This window comes from Podarcis filfolensis (assembly GCF_964270895.1).
Source record: "Podarcis filfolensis genome assembly, chromosome: 9".
Classification (NCBI taxonomy): domain Eukaryota; kingdom Metazoa; phylum Chordata; class Lepidosauria; order Squamata; family Lacertidae; genus Podarcis; species Podarcis filfolensis.
In genome coordinates, this window is record NC_139610.1 from 27,843,764 (window position 1) to 27,865,904 (window position 22,141).

Below are 22,141 nucleotides of genomic sequence, written 5' to 3' on the forward strand. Positions count from 1 at the left end.
GCTTATGGAAGTCTTCTCCAGAAGGAAGTGGGGTTTTCCCTGCTTGGGGTTGAGGAACAGAAAGCTTATCTGCTTCATTTGATTCCTGTGAAGGAAACTCTTGTGCGGCAGAGCTCTTTACAGAACAGCACCTGCCTGTTCAGGGAGAGAGGATACTACAGGTTAATACAGAAAGACTGCATTGTGTAAACTGATCCTTCTTTGAATAAGCTGCTGCTTCTGCCCTGACAGCGATTCCTGTTACTGGGATGCTGAAGATTTTGCTGCCACAGTCATGGGTGTGAGTTCTTACCAGGAAGCTACAGAGGGCTTTCATTGCACACTGCCTTCCATGGCAATGTGTTCACAGGGGCAATAGGGGCATGTGGCTTGGAACCCTTTTGCAATGCAAGAACCTGATATAAGCATGTGCTAGTATGCTGCGCCAATTAGCTCAAAGCAGTGATGGCCAAACTTGGCCCTCCAGCTGTTTTGGGACTACAGCTCCCATCATCCCTAGCTAACAGGACCAGTGGTCAGGGGTGATGCGAATTGTAGTCCCAAAACTGCTGGAGGGCCAGGTTTGGCCATCACCACTGGCTTAAAGTGTGGTGCCAGTCCTACAAATCCTTGCTTTAAAGGGCCTGATCTGGCCTAGTATATCTTTTACCAGTTGTGACTCTTACACACTAGCATAGTTTTACAGTTTGCCCATCTACCTGAAGATATCAGGTACTTTAAGGTAAGGGCATATGGCATGAAAATGGCTACAAAACTTAGAGACCAGCTCGTAAGATGGCAAAACTTGCTACGTTATCATGGAATGGGTGGATATAGATAGATGTCGTTACTGCAGTGTTTCTACTTATAACATTTTTCTAGCTGCTGACAGAAATTGAAACTAACATAAGCGAAATACCAGGTCCAGTTTCATTTCTAATTTCTTCTCTACACCAGTTTCAATTTCTGTGTTGTTTCCATTTCTGACAACATGCTCAGCCCCAGAAGTTGCACTTTCTGTATGTCATAAGAGTTGCTAGCCAGCAAAGTTGACCTTAAGGTTTACTTGAATTGTTCAGAGCAGTTTGATGAAAACTTTGTGGATGCCACAGGGATAGAGCAATTCCAGATATAAAATCAGTCCCAACTGATTTTACAGTCTTTTATAGCGCATGAATGGGCGCAGATCTGCTAGAAGGTAATATCCTTTCTCCAACTTATAATATCTATCCAACATCAAATGCTCTCCTGCAGGAAAGTAGTTTGTGAAGCAGCAGCAGCAGCACCCTGCAAGACTGATCCTTCCACTGTTGAGTGGGGACAAGGATCCTGTGGGGCAGGGCATCTGGCAGGGAGGAGAGTCGTGTCTTGGGCCTGCCTTCTGCCAGAAAGATGCCAGTGCCTGTCTGGTAAGACTTGGCCTTTTTCACACATTGCTTGCTCCTCCTCCTTCCTGCCCAATGCCTGACTCCCTAGCAGCCTCCTGTTGCTCAAGGCCGATCTAATTTGACTTCCAGTGATAACGTGTCTGGGTACTATAGCCTGGCGATATATCAGTAAATTGTCTGAAACCTGTATGGCATGGGTAGGCAAACTAATGCCCGAGGGCTGGATCTGAGTCGCCTTCTAAATCTGGCCCATTGACGCTCTGGGAATCAACATGTTTTTACATGAGTAGAATGTGTCATTTTATTTAAAATGCATCTTTGGGTTATTTGTGGGGCCTGCCTGGTGTTTTTACATGAGTAAGGTAAAGGTAAAGGGACCCCAGACCATTAGGTCCAGTTGTAGCCAACTCTGGGGTTGTGGCGCTCATCTCGCTTTATTGGCCGAGGGAGCTGGCATACAGCTTCTGGGTCTTGTGGCTAGCATGACTAAGCCATTCGTGGCGAACTAGAGCAGCACATGGAAACGCCGTTTACCTTCCCGCCGGAGCGGTACCTATTTATCTACTTGCACTTTGACATGCTTTCGAACTGCTAGGTTGGCAGGAGCAGGGACTGAGCAACGGGAGCTCACCCCGTCGCGGGGATTTGAACCGCCGACCTTCTGATCGGCAAGTCCTAGGCTCTGTGGTTTAACCCACAGCGCCACCCACGTCCCTTTACATGAGTAGAATGTGTGCTTTTATTTAAAATACATCTCTGGATTATTTGTGGGGCATAGGAATTCATTCGTTCCCCCCCCCTTTCAAAATATAGTCCGGCCCCCCCACAAGTTCTGAGGGACAATGGGCCGGCCCCCTGCTGAAAAAGTTTGCTGACTCCTGCTGTATGGCATTCAGATCGCAATACCGGTTTCAGACATTTTGAGCTGGCAATACATTGTGGTGGCCAGGGAGCCATGATGTATTCCCAGTTCAAATTGCCTGTAGACAGCAGAGGTGGAGGCAGGCAAGCAGATGGAGCCTGCCTGCGCCTTTGAGGAAGCCCCCTGACCCTCCAGCTCCAGCTCACCTGAGGGGAGAAAGAAGCAGCCGAGATACATTCCAGACATTGTGATATATCATCATATCGTGGCATTTAGCTGCTGCTGTATCACGATGTTATTGCCCAGCCCTGGTGTGTACCCAACCTGTCCAAGGCCCTCCAAATATGCCCACTTCGGCTTAGGCCTCGACCCAAGCCAGTGCACACCCCTAATAATACATTTGTTAAAAGAGCATAGCACTAATTCTGTCTGGCAAAGTATGCTCAGGTCCAGAAAAGGTTCCAGTTTTTAAGGTACTCCAGCATGACTTTATGCTGCAATGCAGCTATCCTCTTGCCATTTGATTCTGCTGATTTGTACAAATAATCTTTATGCTAGAGCCAGACTTTCTGAAGCATGGACTGTTTGATCCTGTGGAGAGGTACAAGAATAAACAAAATGTGTGGGTGTTGCTTCATAGAGATTAGAAGAAATAAACATGATACTTAGGTTTTGCCATATAGATATGCTCCGTTTAGGAGAAGTACTATCTCAGACTGTACAATTGTGAACAATTTATTTCAAAGCCACACTCCCTTATGTGCTTCTATATGTGTCCTCTGTTGTTTCATTCATGTGCTTTTGTTTGTTTGGTGAAGTTTGTTTGCTAAGTCATTGGAGGAAAGGCTCCTGTGTAAACTACAGATTGGACGAGATACGTAAGTTAATGGAGGTCTGTTTTCATACTGTATTCTCTAGGGTGTGGCGTGTGATTGTCAGCGGTGTTTTAGCGGGTGATGGTGGGTGCGTCAAGGTCTGCTGGCAATTGACTGATGCAATAATTGGGCGAGCTATTGGCGCTTACATTCATTGAGCGTGCAGACAATTGGTGGCTTCGTCGATGTGCGTGCGATTGGCTGTGGCGGTCTTGCGGTCTTGCAATTCCTCCCCCCCAAAAGCCCAAGAAGTCTGGGTAACCCCCACCCCCAAAAAAGCTCAACAACTCTGGGCAATCTCCCCCCATTTTCTCATTTTTGAGTCTCCAAAAAGAGGGAGCGTCTTACAAAAAGAGGGGGCATGTTACACATGGAAAAATATGGTACATATACATGTGTGCCACTTGAGGAACCAGGCACCAGCCTCACTATGGAGCAGAAGACATCTGAATGCTTTGGGACCTGTAGGGGAAACAGTTGGGAGATCCATGTGGGCAAAAAGAATCTAATCCAGGGGTCAGCAAACTACAGGCCCCAGGCCGGATCAGGCCCACCAGGGTTCTAAATCCAGCCCGCCCAGCCATTTAAGAACCCACTGCAAAGCTGAGACTCCTGGCAATGGTGATGGGAGGAAGAGGCCGAGCGGCAGAGGCTCTGCCAATCAAACGCTGCGCCGCGCTGATGTAAAACAGGTGTGGTGTTTGATTGGCAGAGACCGCGCCACGCTAAGGTAAACCAGATGCGGTGTTTGATTGGCAGAGCCGCCGCCGCCCTGGTGCTCCTGTGGCATTCCTGGAGGAGGACAGCTGGCCCAGGCTAGGGCTTGGCGGGGCCACCACCGCTACACTCCCATTGGCGGCCGACGTGATGGTGGAGGGCGATGAGGCTGGCAGTGAAGTAGCCCAGGTGGCAACCTTCACCTCCGGGGAGCAAAGGGGCGGAAACACCCGCATGGGGCGGCAGCTGCAGGTGAGGCACCAGCTTGTCCTTGTCTCCGTCTCCATGCTCCTTGAAGAGGTGTACCAGGCAGTGTGTGCTGCTCTCGGCCAGCTGGATACATGGATCCTTTTGTTTAAAAAAACAACTGTGTAGGACTGAGCTGTAGCCTGATAGCACCTCAGTTGCATTTACGCCGCACCCACTAACTTGCAATTGCTTTCAAGGTGGCTAAATCAGAGCTAGTTGTTTGAAATTCTCACCTTTGCCTTTGTTTTGTTTGTTTGGCCAGGGTTTGAGAGGATACCTATATGCCCAACACAGACCTTTTGAGCTCGACCTCCCTCCCTGAACCTAACTATATCTTCTGCCCACCACACCATCTGTTCTGGGGGTGAATGTGCAGAGATCCTCGCACATCGTCAGGTGTGTGCCATGATAATGGAAGGAATCTTGCCAAAGCATAGAGAAGGTGGTGGCCGCAGTGTTGTGCCACAGCTGATAGGCTCCTGCGAAGGGAGACAGATCCGGCGGCTGCAGGATCCTGGAGTTTGGAGGAGGGTACAGTGTCTAACATAAGGGCTTTCTCTCCTTTTGGGGGGTGCAACGGTGGCAGCCATGCCAGTGCAGCACATGGGTTTATACTTGGCACCCTTGAGGTCTTTCCTTGGTGGCCTCTGAACCCACCCACCCACTGGTCCCTTGGTCATAAGGATGGTTGCCATTTTCTCCCTTGAAAAGTATATAGAGCTGAAGGAGGGGTTTAGAAGACGGATGGTCTTTCCCGCTTCCTCTTTTTGCCCTATGTGTTTTTCAAAGCTCAGATTAATTCTAAAGAATCTGACTTTAAAAAACAAACAAACTCGGATCACTTGGGAAAGCAACATTTGCTTGCACACACTTTCTCTCTCTGTGTGTCTTTCTGTTGTGTGGGGCTGATCCAGGGGAGGAGGGGGTTGAGCACCCACAACGCTTGTTCAAAAATCCAGATGTGCCCAGAGTCCTAAAAATGTTGATGATCCCTGGCTTACTTGAAAGCACCTACTCATAGAAGGCTAGTCTGTTTTGTTCACTTACGTCAGCACGTTGTTTATTTTGTGACAAGAATTCTGCCATGAAGGTGCCAAAAGGCTTTTGTATATAATTCCACGTTGCTTCCTTTGTTCAACAGGAAGAAACTGAATGGCTCCTGGCTGTAGAGGATAAAGATTGCATCTCCTTCTTTCTTTACACAACTCACTTAATCCTCTTGCTAATATATTTGCATGTATGCGGGCTGTTTCCCAAGTTACAGGTATACGGTCCTAAAGGTGCTCGGAAAAGCAGTGGATGCTTGAGTATAAAGGCTCCGTCTCAAATTGTAGAGCCTCTAAATTCCAGTATGGCTTCTTGCCACCGAGCAGTTCCTCTGTATGACTTAGGGCTGGGCAATATATCGATATATCGTCCAAAATCTGTCTGAAGTCCACATCAAGAGATTGGTTTCATAATTTTTGACCTGGCAGTGTAGTGCAAATCATCGTGCGTGCGTGCACTATGCCAAAATCACAATGTGGGGGAAACAGTGAAGCCAGTCAGTGCATCTCTCGTTTCCTGCAGCCCCTGTTAACTCTGCCAGCTCGGCTCTCCCCTGCTTCATGCAGAGGACAGCAAATCAAAAGAGCAGGTGCCGATTATGATGCAGGAAAAACTGTGAAGCCAGCCAGTGCCTCTACATAGTTCCATCCTTATTTCAGACATCATGATATATTGGTATACTGTGATGTTTAGCTGATGATATATCACGATGTTGAAAACCAGATAGTGCCCAGCCTAGTATGAAGTATGCTGCTCAAAGACTGTAGTCAGGGGGTTCTTGATTGGCTCAATAATACTAACAAATCTTGCTACGGTATAGGAGGCTAACATGTTGTGGTGACCATCCCTGTTGCCAGTTAAAAGGGGCAATCCTGTTTCTTCCCAGTGTAGGGCACCTTTCCACACACATCATAGCATGCTTTTGGAGTCCTGCTCTTTCTTCTTCTTTTGTGTTTGTACACAAGCTACAGTTGCTGAGGTTGCATGTAACCCTAAACTGGTCAGGCATGAGCAGGAAGGACCTGCTGCAAGGCTTGCCACCTTGCATTTATAGGTTGATAGGCGGTTGGTAGTTAACCCATTCATATAAATAATGTTGTGAGTGAGATTCTGAATGACCATTCTGATCTGTGTCTTCGTTTGATTTATGGAGACAGAAAATTATCTCTCCGCACCACCTTGCCTTCTTCATGGCAGCACAAATGGGAGAAAATGCCAGAGTACTAGAGGAAGGGGTTGGTAGTAAATGCTAGAAACCAGATGGCTTGTGGTGAAGTTTGGAGGCTGGAAGTAAGTGCAGGTGAAGCTCTGGCTTCTTGTTGCCTTTGACTGCAATGCAAAGAGTTTGTTGGAGGCTGCTGGTGAAGGAAACTGCGAAGGCCTAGGCAATTACATAGTCATTTACGTCAAGAGAGGACATGCTTCAGACTTGTAGGTTCTGCTGTTTGTTTGTTTTTTACTAGCACCCTGAGATCTACCAACCAGAGCCAGGTGCAAAAGACATACACGTGTAATTAAAGAATGCTGCAGCCCAGGAATTAGTTTTAATTAGCCAAACTTCAACTGAGCTCACTGTTTGTCCTCACAAAACCACTCCTGGTTAACTCTCCTCCCTCAATCCTAGGTATCTTTCATTTTCAGCAGTATAATTTGGGAGTGAGGACTTTCTTTGTTGTCGCCATAATCAAGACTCAGAAACGCTTGCTGATCTACTTCATGCAGATCTCTACCAGTAGATCCCACTTTCTGAGTACAGTGGTACCTTGGGTTACAGACGCTTCAGGTTACAGAATAGTACCTTGAGTTAAGAACTTTGCTTCAGGATGAGAACAGAAATTGTACTCCGGTGGTGCAGCAGCAGTGGGAGGCCCCATTAGCTAAAGTGGTACCTCAGGTTAAGAACGGACTTCCAGAACGAATTACGGTATTTTTTGCTCTATAAGACTCACTTTTTCCCTCCTAAAAAGTAAGGGGAAATGTGTGTGCGTCTTATGGAGCGATTGCAGGCTGCGCAGCTATCCCAGAAGCCAGAACAGCAAGAGGGATTGCTGCTTTCACTGCACAGCAATCCCTCTTGCTGTTCTGGTTCTGAGATTCAGAATATTTTTTTCTTGTTTTCCTCCTCCAAAAACTAGGTGCGTCTTGTGGTCTAGTGCGTCTTATAGAGCAAAAAATACAGTAAGTTCTTCACCCGAGGTACCAGTGTACCTCTGCTTTCCATTGCTGATGCAACAACTATATTGCTTGGGTTTTAATTCCTGATGTATGATTTGCATACTCTATAATCAAAATAAATGTCTACTGAAAAAAGATTGAGTATTCTGTCAAAGAGAAATATCTTTCTTCTCTTAGGCAAATGAAGCAGTTAATTTCTTAGTGTCCTGTACCTGCACAGTGATCTTTCCCCTCTTTGCTATTTTCCTCCCCACAATTTCAAATGATGTTTGATGGATTTTTTTGTAGCAGCTGTGGTACTAATTTCTTGTGGAAATCAAGCCCCTCCAGAAGCCATCAGGATTTGGTCTTAGAGAACAGTTATATCTATATATAGGGAAATGTTTTAATAATTGCTTAAGTTCCATCTTTGAGTAAGCAAAGAAAGCACATTTGATTTCTTCTCGAAAGGCTTTTCTGGCTCTTGCAATCCTACCTACTGAATCCCACCTGTATTTGTTGATCAGGCCTGAATTCACTTCTATATTTAGCCATGATCTCTCCAGTACAGCATACCATCCTGCTTTCTTACAGTATGACTTACTACCCATTTAGAGGCAGAACACATTCCTAATTCATGAAATATATGATGTCTAAAATTACATTGGCTTCATTTTACTGACATATTACATTGCAGGTTCATCATTTATTCTATGGTATTACTTGCTCATCAGTCACTGTTACAGAATATGATATTGAATCTATGATTGCAGCCTTCCATAAAGTATAAAGCAAATAAAAATAGATGAGTGTATTTCATCCAAAGTGTAAAGTGCACAACAACCTGATACTCCATGTTTACTGAGAAGTGAGTCCCATTGACTCATGCCGAGTTCTCAAATTAAGAGTGCATAGGATTACATGCTTGCTCAGAAATCCCCCTGAATTTAAAGCGACTCACAGCACAATCCAAGGCATGTTTACTCAGAAGACTCATTGTGCCCAGGTAATGTAATGCCCCGATCCTATACATGTGGCCATTGAACATGACGGGCTTTGTTTTGAGTAGACATGCAGAGGATTACAGGATTACTTCTGTTGGGAAAAGTTTAGCAGATGCTTAAGTCTTTCAGTAAAACTTGTGAGACTCAAGAGGTACCTCAATTCGTTCTGGAGGTCCATTCTTAACCTGAAACTGTTCTTAACCCGAGGTACCACTTTAGCTAATGGGGCCGCCGCTGCGCGATTTCTGTTCCCATCCTGAAGCAAAGTTCTTAACCCGAGGTACTATTTCTGGGTTAGCGTAGTCTGTAACCTGAAGCATCTGTAACCTGAGGTACCACTGTACTTCATTTTTAAACTTCAGCGTAGGTACATGGTGTTGGAGTGAAAATCATCTCCAATGAACTGTTATAAAATACGATATAGCGTAGAACAATTGCTTGTAAGATAAATTGTCGGGAAGGTCTTATCAAGAATGCCCTCCAAAGAAGTAAACTGTGATTAAAGCCTTCCAAGGCAGTCCCAGAGATTGGTTCTCTTGAGGTCAGCAAAGTCGGAAGCCATGCATTGCATGGGCCTGCGCTGTAGGCAGAGCCTTTGTTCCCAAGTTTCATGTTGAATATTACCATAAAGTTTATAGATATATATATTTTTACATTAGCATTATAGATAATTTCACTTCTGTGTATAATGTAAAGTAGTGGTGGGAATCAAGATCTGGTGAGGGGGCTGGATCCTGAGCTTTGAAGGCAGCCCTGTTTAGGGAAGTTTTTAATGCCTGGTGTTCTATTGCTTTATTATTATCATTATCATTATTATTATCATTAATTCTGTTGGATAATAATACTACTAATTATTATTATAATGTGACTCAACTGCAAAGGAAGAAATTGGGAGTTCACTCTTAAGTGTGCTCCTAATTCTTCCCTTTAACTGCATCTTGACGTTCAAAGTGCAGCTTGAACTTTTCTAGACTTGATGTCATATATGACATAGGAAAGGAGGGTGTGCGTGTCTTTCTGAAAGCAACATGGCAGCCCAACCCACGAGACCTAATAAGGTCCATGCGCCAGAGTTTCCCTGCTACTGATGTAAAGGAAACACACCTGGCTTGTCAAATAATTGAGCTGCGCTTTCTCTTCTTGCAAAGGTAACAATGCCAGTGGAAAGAATGCGAATGCGGCCGTGGCTGGAGGAACAAATAAATTCAAACAAAATACCGGGTTTGAAATGGCTAAACGAGGTAAGGCATGCCTGTGTTTTTAAACATTATTATGGGCCCATGAGGTGATACAAAAACAAGGAAAGCACCAGTTAAAACCAAACCATTGTTTAAACAAAACTAAGGAATGGAATTAAAAACCCATCAAAAGCCAGGTGAAATAAAACATTTTTATAGCCTGCATGAATCTAAGCAAAGGGAGAACCAACCTGATCAATAAAGTAGACAGTTGATACATGGTACATTCATAATGCCACAGAGTGATTTGATGGTAGAGGAATTAGTCCAGCATTAGCATTCATCAAACTCTAAGTTGAGTGTAACCAAAATTGGAATGAGTGTAACCCAAAACTGTGGTTTGCTGCAGGGTGGATTTGATTTAAATTGAATCGATTTAAATCACTAGTCAGCAAGACTTGATTTAAATCATTATTATTTTTACAGAAAGACCCATTCTTGCATAAATTTTCAGAGTAGTTTTTACAGTTATCAAAAATTACTGACTTGGTTATACTATTAGAAATACATAGACAGATAATTATGAAATTATTGTGAGGTTTAATGTTAACTCTTTATATTTGGACAACGTTTTTGCTGTACTTTATTGGAAGGAGAAAAATAATCATAAGTAACAATTTAAACAATTTATTTAACTAAAACAATAACATTATAGCATATGTATCCATGTTTGTTAACTGATGTGTATAAACAAAATTTAGACTGAGTTTTAGCACGCATGAAAAACTTAAATTCTTATTTCCTGATAAATAGCCTTTGGACTATAATGTAACTTAGATAGAAAATTATCTTTAGAAAGATTTTTCCTCCAAAAGCATTTTATTTTAAAAATCCGATTTAAATCAAAACAATCCAATTTAAATAAAAGAAACTTTTTATTATTATTATTTTAAAAAAATATTGATTTTTATCCACCCTGGTTAGCTGTAAACTGGGAAGTAAATAATTATGTGGCATATGCAAGTGAAAAGGAGTGAGCATGTTAGGACAGGGCTCAATGCCATATGACAGACATCTCCAATGTGTCGATTGCGCGATGGATTTTTGTTGATCACGACCCGCCACCCTCTCCCATGGCCACCGGGTGCCCTCAGCATGCGCTCAGCTGCAGCTGGAGCGACTGAGGTTCCGCTTAGCCAGGTTTGCTCACCGCTGCAAGCGCTCTGGCTGGCGCTGGCATCACCTCCGCCTCGCAGCTGCCTCAAGCTGCCTCAAGCACCCCGCCAATTCAGCTGGCCGGCCTGGAAAGGTGTGAGGCCTGCCTCTACCCCCTGCAAGCTGCAGCCCCAGGCAGGAAGGCAAAGACAAGGTGTGCGGGCTCCGCACAGACTGCAGTGCTGCAGAGGGAGCCACAGGAAGGGCCGTGTGAGAGAGAAATGGTATCCCTCCCCCCTCTCCCCCCTCCCCCTGGTTCCTGTGGAAAGAAAACGCCCTCTCTCTCCTAGTGGGATGCTGAACTTTCCTCACCTTTTCAGCTCCAGCCTAGCTGCATTTACTCGAAAGTAAGCTGCTGGCCCTGCTCCCCACAGAGCTCTTCCTCTGGTAAAGGGGGAATTGGACATTTTGGGGCATGTTGACTTCCCACGTGCACCAAGAGCCCTGGGAGGGGAGGGGGCTGGTGTGAGGGTAATAATTTGTTATTATTTTTATCATCATCATCATGATTTATTATTTATACCCCGCCCATCTGGCTGGGTTTCCTCAGCCAAATATAATACATTTAAGTTGAAGAATGACAAGGGGAGAGTGTGGTAGATCACTGTTAGTTTTTGATATTGGATACTAGAACGCAGCCTAATGGAAGTTGGACATGCCTGCCATATGACATGTGAAGCAACCCATACTATTTTGGTTTCCATATTCATGGTTTTCTGGGAAGTGTTATAGCCTGCCTTATTCTATGAACTCTGAGCCAGTTTTAGTCATTTTCTGTTCCCAGGGGTCCACACTGTTAAGTAATTCAAGTAATCAAAAGGCTTAGGATAAGAGGCCAGTGAAATTAGAAATGTTTGCCTGAAATCACAGTAATGCACATCCAGTAGTACCTCAATTAGTTCACAGCTTTAAGTCAAAAGGCGGCACCTGAATATTTTGCAGCATTTAGTAATTTTGCTTAATCTCAGTAAAATCAACAGCTTTGACTTTCATTCCATGCAGAACATTATTGAGCCAGAAAGTGAGAAAGCAGTGAAAAATAGGTTCAGGTTGTACAAATGCTACCTGTTTTATAAAGTAAGAAAGTTTAAGACTTCTGTATCTGCAAGTTGTTAATTGTGGTTGTTTCCTACTTGTTTTTCTGTTCCAGGAAAAAATGATTTTTCAGATTCCCTGGATGCACGCAGCACGCCATGGGTGGGATGTTGAAAAAGATGCTCCTTTATTTAGGAACTGGGCTATTCACACAGGTAAGAGGAGCTCAGGTTTATTGGGGCAGGTTTATTGTGGAGGTTCTATCTCTTCTTTCAGCGTTGTAGTGTTCTGTTTTGCTTTTCCACATTTTCACCTTTACCCAGTGTCCCAGCTGTAGTGCAGTGAGCAGGTGGGGCTCTTGCAGCTACAAGGATATAGCTGCAGCTATTTAATCATCTGGGGGAAACAGATCCACACATGCATCCCTTTGCCTCTTCAGAGCTGCCCCCTCCATTCCTGTATATGTGGCAGGGTCATAATATCTATCAGAGGCCTCTGTGCCTGGCAGCTCATTGCTGATTTGATGGGCCAAATGCGGAGAGGTTTGGAGTATACTTGAGCAAGCAGCTGCTGTGTGTGTCTTACAGGGTGTCCAGAACTTCTCCGTCTGATTGTAAGGATGCCTGAATATGAAGGGTCCCTAATTCATAAAAAGCAACACTCTAGAGGTCCTGGGCCCTAAGGAAGTCAGATTAGCCTCAACCAGGGCCAGGGCCTTTTCAACACTGGCTCCGGCCTGGTGGAACGCTCTGTCTCATGCGGAAAGAAATCAGTTCCCGCAGGGCCTGCAAGACAGAGTTGTTCCTCCTGGCCTTTGGCTTGGAATCAGCCTGATCCCCTCCCCCTCTTTCCTTTTCCTTCTGTGATGGGACCCCTATTTGGGGACTTCCCTGGCTTTTTTCTGGCCCACGTAGGACCAGTCTGGATAGTTGGCCTTGGTGAAGATTTGATGTTTTCTCCCCCCCCCAAACAGTTTTTGATCTGGGCTTCCACTGAAATGAGGCTGCATTTTAAGTTGTATTTTAATCCTGTTTTTAAGTTGTATTTTAATCAATTGTTTTTATACCTGATGTTAGCCGCCCTGAGCCCGGTCTTGGCCAGGGAGGGCGGGGTATAAATAACATTATTATTAATATTATTAATATTATTAATAATATTAATATTATTATAATCATCAACATTATTATTACAGTGGTACCTCGGGTTACATACGCTTCAGGTTACATACGCTTCAGATTACAGACTCCACTAACCCAGAAATAGTGCTTCAGGTTAAGAACTTTGCTTCAGGATGAGAACAGAAATTGTGCTCTGGCGGTGCGGCAGCAGCAGGAGGCCCCATTAGCTAAAGTGGTGCTTCAGGTTAAGAACAGTTTCAGGTTAAGAACGGACCTCCGGAATGAATTAAGTACTTAACCTGAGGTACCACTGTATTTATTAGCATAAGGTGTGTCATACCACGAATCCCGTTTTTCTTTCTTTGTTAGGGAAGTTCCAGCCAGGAGTTGATAAACCAGACCCAAAGACATGGAAGGCAAACTTTCGATGTGCTATGAACTCCTTACCCGATATTGAAGAAGTCAAGGACAAAAGCATAAAGAAAGGAAATAATGCCTTCCGGGTATACCGGATGCTGCCGTTATCTGAGAGGCCTTCAAAGAAAGGTAAATGAGAGGAACATTGCGGATATTCTGGAGATCGAGAGAGCCATGCTGATAGTGGGCTGCTTCCTACATTAGTCAGATTGTCTCCTTTATAGCAGGCACACTTGGTCTTTAACATCCTCGCTAATAATAATAAATTGTACAACGTCTTCACTTCTGTGCCTCACAAAAAGAGCAAAACGTTAACAAATAAAAACGCTTCTTAATACAAGAGAAATATATATACAAAATAAATACACACTGGGCAAGATTACCTGGTTGGCACAAGACTGTGTATATCTGCCTGTCATGTGTCAGGTCAGGCAAGATACTCACAGGGATGAGAAGACAAAAAAAGCAGTAGCTCCATGGTTTTAGGAGCAACTAGTTTTTCCTTGAATTCCAAATTTAGTGGGGCATCTTGCTCCTCACCCCAGTTGACGGTTTTGCAGGGTAAGCTGCAGGCAGTACTGCTGTCCAAGTTTCCTTAATTTCATTACGGTTCGAATAGGTAGTCTAGGCCATTTCAAGTACCACGTAAATTATAATTATGATCAAGTCCAGTGACTCCCCAAGTTGGAGTATGTTGGGGCTAGGCAGAATTGTCGTCTTACCAGGAAATGATTGTAAAACAATAAATGAATCCTTACATTTCTACAGGAAAGAAACCCAAGGAAGACAAAATGAAACAAATTAAGGTAAATATCTCATCATTTCATAGACAAATTACGGTTGATGATTGGAAGATGAATGGAGATTCATGACACAGTGTCTGCCAACCTGTGAAGAAATTGGGCTTTACTGGTTGGTCCATGTGGGTTTATGGGGTTAACTGAGATTCCAGCAAGCAATGCCCCTACTTTTTCAAGCCTATGTTCACACACAGGCTTAAGGGATAGACAATTGCTTTAAAAAGAAAGGAAAGCTGAAAAATTTTGTGCAGACTACCATTACTGCACTTTTTTGTATTCCCATGTAATCATGCTGAAACAAAGCCTTTATATCACCTACTAGGAATGAGAGATTCCCCTCAGTTGATGGGCATTTAATTTTATTCTTACCCTTCTCCATCCAAATACGGAACAGAAGAGCTGTCCAAATCTTACACTGAAACAAAACAAAACGCAAATATTTCTGTCTGAAGTGGGCCTCCAATCCTTATACATTTGTACCAGCAGAAGCAGGTCTTGTAGAAGCCATTTCCTTGCCTGCTTTCTGTCTCTTGCTCTCTGGGAGCATGGATTTTCCAAACAGAGAACACGTGCTGCTGAAGCACATTTTGTGGATGCAAAGTTCAGGTGCTTTTCCAAGGAACTAAGAGGACGTGTTTACTTAGTGACTGGCTCTCACGATTATCATGCATTCTCTGCTCATAGCACTAAAATGCACTTGGAAAGCTACAATGAATATTTAATAGGAATAAATGTTTCAGGCAGCTCCTCACCCTTGCAACTCTGTAATGTTGAATTTTTCATTACAAACCATGCCATTAACATTTCTTGGAAGGCACCTTGTGAATTTCACACTTTGCTTTTATGTATGAAAAGGGCTTGGAAAGGTTGCTGTTTCAGTCTGATCTTGGGAAGCTTAAACGGCCATTCGGCTTTCGTTTAGGCCTACCATCATGGCTGAGAAGGGTGTGTCAGGGACAAAGGGTAGGGAAAGGTTAACGAAGGATAGTCAGGAGATAGCTCTTCTGTATACTCAACAATCTTAACACACTTCCATTTTTTTATTTTATTTTTTCAGCAAGAACCAGAGGAATCGTCGTATGAACTGAGTAATGGAACATGCCAGGGGTTTTCTGATTACTGCTTATCTCCAGCAATAAAAGCTGAAGTCGACAGCACAATAAACATTGTAGGTAAGTCGCCCCAGCACATTCCTTTTCGTATCTGGTAAACTCTTACTGCACTAACTGTAGCCTTTTAAAGTTCAATTTCACTATATGGTTGGTAACACGGCGGAATTACAGCAACAGGAGTTCGTATTTTGATGTGGCCTAATAATATTTTGCTTTAGTTGAGAACTCTTAAGAACAAATGTGGACATGAAATCTAGAGTGGGTCTCAGTAGTAATCCTTCTCACCAGTGAAAAAACACTGCAGGAACTTTGACAGCACTTTTCAGCTAAAGTAGGAATCCAGCATCGTAACACCCTAACAAGGTGACAGGGAAGGAGATGAAATAGAAGAATTTTTGTAGCTAGACAGTCATTTTCCATGTTAAACTAAGAAACAGGAAATACTTTTCATCATGAATGAAAGGTCATTTTAATTATAGTATATTTCATATCAAGGGAAGATTCCCCGCCCCCCCCCCCCGGGCTAATTAAAACTGATGCACTTATTTGAATGTTCTGGTATATACATGATGCTGGCCCCAGCAAACCAAGGTTTGCAAATCAGGAATTTGCTCCCTCTCTTCCTCATAGTCAAACCTTCCATCTGATTCCTAACCAAGTCCCCTCTTAGCCATGTCTTCAAACCCTGGTTTCAGATGTTGGTTGAGATGGGACTTAAGTTTAAGCCTCTACATATTGTACCAATCTTAGGGCTAGATCTCCAGCCATTGTTAAGTTATGGTCCATAACAGTGCTTTTTGCTTGACATATGCTCTTTATTAATGCAGGCACGGGTAATCATCACGATTCTCTCTTGTTATTATGCAAAGTTGTAGGAGATTCGCATTTTGAGTGTGGTTCTGAGGATCATATGATAGTTCCCAATCCACCTGATGTTTGCCAAGTAGTGGAAGTGACAACAGAATGTGATGACCAACCCAGCAGTGTGAGTCAGTTGTATCCACTACAGATCTCCCCAGTCTCCTCCTGTGCAGGTAAGAAACATTGCACTCGCAAAAGAACTTGGGGTCTTGGTTTCAGTCAGTGCCATGTTTTAACTTTTGGTAGGTAGGTGCTTTTCTATTCTATTTTAGAATAGTTGTCAGATTCTTTTAATGCCTGGGTTCTGCTAAACACAGGTATTATTTCTTCTGAGAAACAAAAGACCTAAACCTGCTGTAATACACAGAAACGAAATACCTATTAAAATTACCCTTTACAAATCTGTTCAGTAAACCGCACTCTGTGTGCAAAAATTATCTTTTTAGCGGTTCTTGTTTTTATCTGTAAGCCGCCATGAGTCCCTCTCATGGGGAAAGGCAGGGTATAAACAAGTATATAATAATAATAATAATAAAAATAATAATACACAAGTGTGCATAGTGTCACAACCAAGATGATTGCAAATGTGGCTTCTTAAGAAAAGCTCCATTTTGGCTTTCACTTAGAAAAGTGGAGTATACATTTCAGTATGTATGCATGTATAAATAAAATAACTTGAGATGTGAGAAATGGGAACCGAAGGGCAAGAGGCTTTCTTACACAGGGTTCAAGAGAACATTGTTTGCCTGAATTGTCTCTGTGCTGCTGCATCTAGGAATTAGAGGCTGATACATGTTCTTGTACATGAAATCCTGTTATGTGACAGAGAAAATTGTGGGGTGTATAAGCTATACCACAGGCAAAGGCTTGGTTCTGGGGGACACAATGGAGCAGGAAACTTAATACACTACCAGTTTGTGTGTGTTTTCAAAAGGCCTTGAGGCTGCATGTTCTAGATAAACATTATCAAGTGAAAGAAGTTTCGTTGCTTCTTGGGTGTGGGTGCCGATAGCGCTGCTTGGAGGTCAGCCAGAGGAATGTGCAAAGACTCTGATGTACGTGTATGTCTGTAGCTCCAGAGGTGGTTGAGAAGGGGCTCTTGACCATGCAGCAGGCTTAGTTCTAGCAGTGTCCCCCTTTTGACCCTCAAATAGAAAGTTTTGCATCTTCTTTACCAACTTCTGATTCTAGTATAATCTTAACGTGACTTTTTTTGCCTGGCACTGTTGTGGCATTTCAGTGGTATAGCTGCCTCACACTGAGACCATCAACCTCAGTATTTGCCAATCTAATTGGCTGCAAGTTTCCAGGGTATCGGGGGGGGGGTCCTCTCTCTGCCCTAACTGGAGATACAAGGGATTGGACGTTGGGGTATCTGATGCTCACAGCCCTTCCCCACATGGAGTCGCTGGTTCTGGAGAAACCTCATAATGCTGGCATGGAATCCATGATTGAATAAGAGGAAACATCCTGTTACATGGTTTATTGACAATCAATATGTCACATGTTTTCAGTATGCATATTTTTATCCACAGAAAGTGAGACAACAGACAGCATACCGAGTGACGAAGAAAGTGCACAGGTAAGCAAAGGAATAGAATATATTTCATAAGTCTTTTATTCCTTTTCCCGCCCCCTTCCCTAATATGCTTCAGTCCATTTCTTCTGTGAATTGAATGGTAGCAAGGTAGAGGTGTTCGTTTGCTGGTTTAGGAATTTCTGCCCCTCCTTCCATCTACAAAGGCCCTGGAGGCAGCCCACAACAGAATAAAAATATACAATAAAATTAAAGCCATATCCATAAGATTAAAACACTGGTGTGGCATTAGCATAGCAGAGAGAAACCCAACCATTAAAATAATCCAAATGCCTGGCCAAAAATAAAAATAAAAGTATTCAGCATTCACCTAAAGACTGAAATGGTGGGAGCCAACTAGGCCTCTTAAGGGGGGGGGAGTTCCACAGACTGCTATCCCAGAACCTTCTTCAGAGCAGGGCCACTGAAATAACTGAGATGGTTTTGGGGTGTAAAATTTAAGGATTTTAACTTAAGAGCCATTCGCTTTCTACTCAAAAGCCCCCAGGGATGTATGCTGCTAGCAGAGGCAACCATGCCATGTTGCTCACCCACGTGGTAAATAAATAAACGCTCTGTTTCAGCCAATGGCTATAACCACTTTGCTTCAGCTTACGATGCTGAACTGCCGAAGCAGTACTAAAAATACAGCCATGACGAGGCATTTTCATATTTCGGCCCTAGCACAGCAGACGGTATTTCTACACGCAAAGTCCCTGGGGGACTTTGCTTTGCAGCTGCTCCTTCTCCATGAGGGAAGTGGAATCTCAAAGTTAGCACAACTTCTCTGGAGTGCCAGCTGCACACAAGCGGTTCTCAGTAGCAACCCTGTTGCTGCAGAAACCTTAGAATTACTCCAAAGGCAGCATTTTTCAAGCATTCTAGCTCAGCTGGGCTTGCAAATTCGGCCAAGTTGTGGTAGAAGTTCAAGGTGCCCTGGTATCAATGCAAGAGTGAGCCCTTGCATTAATCTCCGGGTGCCAGCATTGCTGGATAGGGGCCTCCTCTCTAGCACGCGCACAACACAGTTGTGCTGCACAACTGCTGTGCTATGTCAGCAGAGGCTGGAAGAGGCCAAAGCTTCCTTACGTAGTGTTCAGGGGTGCTTTTTTTGACCCAGAACAGCCATTGGGGCTGGTGTGTATCTGCACCAGGCGTAGCTAATTATCATTGAAAACTGCATTTTTGATTACCTTCACACTTCAGGAGTCATGGTGTTTGCAAGTTAATGCACTGCTGCAGCAATCTGTAATAGGACACTTTTTTCTCCTTCAAAATGAGCAGTGAAGTCTTTCAGTTGGGTACTGCTACAAACAAGCAACTGTGCATAACATTTTCCGACTATGAAAGCTAGTTGCAGCTTGCTTGTTTGTCGTATCTTGGTTGCAAGCTGCCACTTTTGGATTTCCTGAGCTCACATGTGGTTGAACACAATGGCAGGAAGTTCTCCTAGCCATGATGGAAAGCTTTCTTACACATGTGGTACCTGCAAATACCAAAAGTATTTCTGTCCAGCCTCACAGTCACTTCTTGTATGAGAGAAAAAACATTCTTCACTATAGCTTCTGTAACTGATTATTGTTGTCAACCCTGCAACTGGGCAGGTTAAGTCTTAAGTGTGTATGTTTATGTATGCTTACAGTGTGTACTGCGTCAGTGAAACTCTGTAGACTTTCCTCCTTCACCACACAGAAGCTGGATGGTCAAGGAGAGGGAGTGTACCATTGCTCCACCCCTGACATTGGCATGTGCACCAGCTCCCTGACCGCTGTGTAGTCAGTGACAGGTTCAGATGGGGTGCCTAGGCAGTCAGGAACCCTGGGCAATTGGGGGTTCCCAGTTGCCATAAAGAAGCTACAAACGCACACCCAGACTTTCCCCAGATGCATGAAAGTCAGGATGATAAGAGAGTGCATGTGGCAGTGTAGGAGCACTTCTGCCACATGCTAAGTTGGGAGCTGGAGGACCTTTTATTGCACCTCACTTGGCATGGCCAAGCAAAGGAGCCTAGGGCCAATTGTGCAAGGAAGGGAGTCAGTAAGGCCCAAAACAAACAGGTTGCAATATGGAGCACAGTTGAGGGAGAGGGGAAACTGCCTTGCATTCTAGATCCTCCTGTGGTGAAGAGTCCCTTTCTGTACCCTCAACACTATGACAACAGTCATCCTACAAGTGTGGCTATTGCCTCCTCTACAACAAATGACTTTTCCAATTGCAAGAGGTGTCCTGATTATGCTGTATGTGGGATGAATAAAACCCTCGTCTCTTCTCTGCAGGGTCATCTTCACTGGCAAAAGGAAAACGTTGGCGGCAAACAATACTACAGCAACTTGGGGACCAGGAACTCCCCTTACCCGCTTCCTGGGATGGCTACTTTTGTGACTTCCAACAAGCCTGACCTCCAGGTCACCATTAAGGAAGAAGCCTGTCCCTTGCCTTACAACAGCTCGTGGCCTTTCCCAGAGCTCCCTCTGCAACAAATCGTGTGCTCGGCTTCCACCAGCTACAGCAACAGCAACAGGCCACCGGATCACGAGAACCGGGCCAGCGTCATCAAGAAAACGTCAGATATTACTCAGTCAAGAGTCAAGAGCAGCTAAGCCACATAAACTGGCACGTTCTTGGCGGATTCTCTGTTGTGGCTTTGAGGAGCACATCTAATGTACATTCAGCAAACCGAAGAGAGAAGAGCCTTGACAGTGCGGAACACGACCGTGTCCACCTCCAGCACTGGAGCATTTTAAACTCAGGACTCCAACCAACAGAATGTAGACGTGAAGCTGGACAGAGGTCCAAGGTTACAGCCCAGGGACAGGAAAGCCACCCTGGTAGATTCCAAGGCTGAAACAAGAGGACCAAGAGCCCCCTAATGAAGTTCCTCCATTTCTTGCAGTTCAGGCCACAATGGAACTGAAAACCTCGGAATGGAAAGAAAAATGTGAACTTGCTTGATTTTTGTTTTTTTCCAGAATCAGTTGTGAATATGTACATAATGCAGTGCTGTCCTAGCAATACTGCAGACTGCTTTCGCACCTTATTGAAAAAAAGAAAAAGCACTTGCAAAAAAGGCCTTTCATTATCTTGCTCTTATTAATGGCACACTTAAAGCCCCTTCTTCCCCACCCTCAACTTCGCTCTTTCCCAGGGCTCTTCTGGCTAATGTCGCCTTGGAGTATGGAAAAAGAATCAAATAGGAAAGTAAAACCTCCTCCTGTACATTTCGCAGGTTGTTTTTAAGAGTGCTTACCTTATACTTGTCTAATCTGCTATGCTTGAAAGCTGTGTGGTACAATAGAAGAAAATCTATTACAGATATATTATGCAAATTCCCAGGTTTTAAAGAGAGAGAGAGAAATACTCTAATTCTAACCAGAGTAAGCTTTTTTATTTTTTTATACAGTGGGATATTTTATTCAAAGTAAAATTCTAAAGTGAATATTAATTGTTTTACTTTTTTTATCTTTTCTACAGCAAATTTATAATTTTACAATTCAGTGACTTGGTTGTCAGCAACCATTGCATCTTTGTGGCACATTTTCTTTTTTTCTTTTTTTTTCTTTTTTCTTTTCTTTTTTACAATTTGTAAAGGTGAAATAGCTTTTAATGAATTTTATGTAGCAATCAAACTATCCTGTGGATTGATAATAAATATTATATATAAATAAGTTTTTAAATAAACACGTTTTCTTTGGTGTGTGGGATTTAATATATATATAAGATAAAACACTTCCAAAGGGATCGTGTAAAAAAAGTTAAGGGGGCAATTACTTTCATGTTCTGAAAACAAAAGATGCCAAAATATATGATGTGTGTTCCATTGATTGAGAGGCGCTTTGGGGCACGTTCCAGGCTATAGCAGAAGCAGGAGGAATAAATGATAACTTTTGCTGGATTATAGCTGTTGTTTTTTAGATTAGGTTAAGTGGAATTTCTTAGTGCTTCAGGTACATTCGGTGTCAAAAGTTATTTACAGTGCACAGAATGCTTACAAAGAAATCCTGCACACAGACCAGTTTTACTAATTTGAGACAGAAGATTTGCTTGAGACATACAGTTAGAACAAATTGAATGCTAAAGAGCTATAAGGTGCACATCTATAAGGAGATGGGTAACTCTTGTCTCCAAAAACCAGCATTGTAGCTTAATTTTGCAGTGAGGCAATAAAAGCTGTAGTAATTTCTGCTGGAAATCCTACTGCTTAGGCTTTCTGTTTTGGTATCCCATAACTGGGATACTTCTTAAAATCTGGCTTTCTTAACCACTTTAGAAACATGGGTGAACACAGCAGTGCTATTTTTTCAAGAAGAAAAGGTGATGGAACTCACCATGAATGCCTCCTTCATTCTCTTAGAACAGCAATGGTGCCTACCTGAGAGGTGCTGGGACTGAGTTCTGGCAGGTTCCCACCGAAAGAAAAGCCCTGGAACAGAGAATCCCAGTTAGTGTTAACTGTGGATAATATCAATGAAGAGATTCTAGGCAGTGAGTCAAGGCTTGTCCTATATATGTAAAACGTATTTATACTCAAGTACAGAATCTGACTCTCAGGCAATT

The 22,141-nt window shown here is 43.5% G+C and overlaps 2 protein-coding genes across 16 annotated transcripts in view; one reads left to right on the top strand and one right to left on the bottom strand.

Annotated features, from left to right (window-relative positions):
* Positions 1-21,281, top strand: part of IRF2 (interferon regulatory factor 2) — a 37,819-nt gene extending 16,538 nt beyond the window's left edge. For all 8 annotated transcript variants that reach the window (XM_083631322.1, XM_083631318.1, XM_083631320.1 and 5 more), the window contains 8 exons: positions 9,424-9,516; positions 11,819-11,918; positions 13,191-13,367; positions 14,007-14,044; positions 15,096-15,210; positions 16,020-16,184; positions 17,547-17,593; positions 19,864-21,281. In XM_083631322.1, the coding sequence (XP_083487448.1) occupies positions 9,430-9,516; positions 11,819-11,918; positions 13,191-13,367; positions 14,007-14,044; positions 15,096-15,210; positions 16,020-16,184; positions 17,547-17,593; positions 19,864-20,187 (1,053 nt within the window). In that variant the 5' untranslated portion in view covers positions 9,424-9,429 and the 3' untranslated portion in view covers positions 20,188-21,281. The remainder of the gene's footprint in view (positions 1-9,423; positions 9,517-11,818; positions 11,919-13,190; positions 13,368-14,006; positions 14,045-15,095; positions 15,211-16,019; positions 16,185-17,546; positions 17,594-19,863) is intronic.
* The window catches only part of LOC310770510 (uncharacterized protein), a 56,615-nt gene continuing 50,666 nt past the window's right edge, over positions 16,193-22,141 (bottom strand). For 5 of the 8 annotated variants that reach the window (XR_014552200.1, XR_014552201.1, XR_014552202.1 and 2 more), the window contains 2 exons: positions 21,957-22,007; positions 20,749-20,866 (listed from right to left, as the gene is read on the bottom strand). Coding sequence is in view for 1 of the 8 variants with exons in the window: in XM_083631430.1 (XP_083487556.1) it covers positions 17,037-17,156; positions 20,835-20,866; positions 21,957-22,007 (203 nt within the window). In the remaining 7 variants the exon portion in view is untranslated. Of the gene's footprint in view, positions 17,157-17,600; positions 18,895-20,748; positions 20,875-21,956; positions 22,008-22,141 lie in introns of those variants that run through there. The other 3 variants (XM_083631430.1, XR_014552198.1, XR_014552199.1) reach the window with 3 other exon arrangements.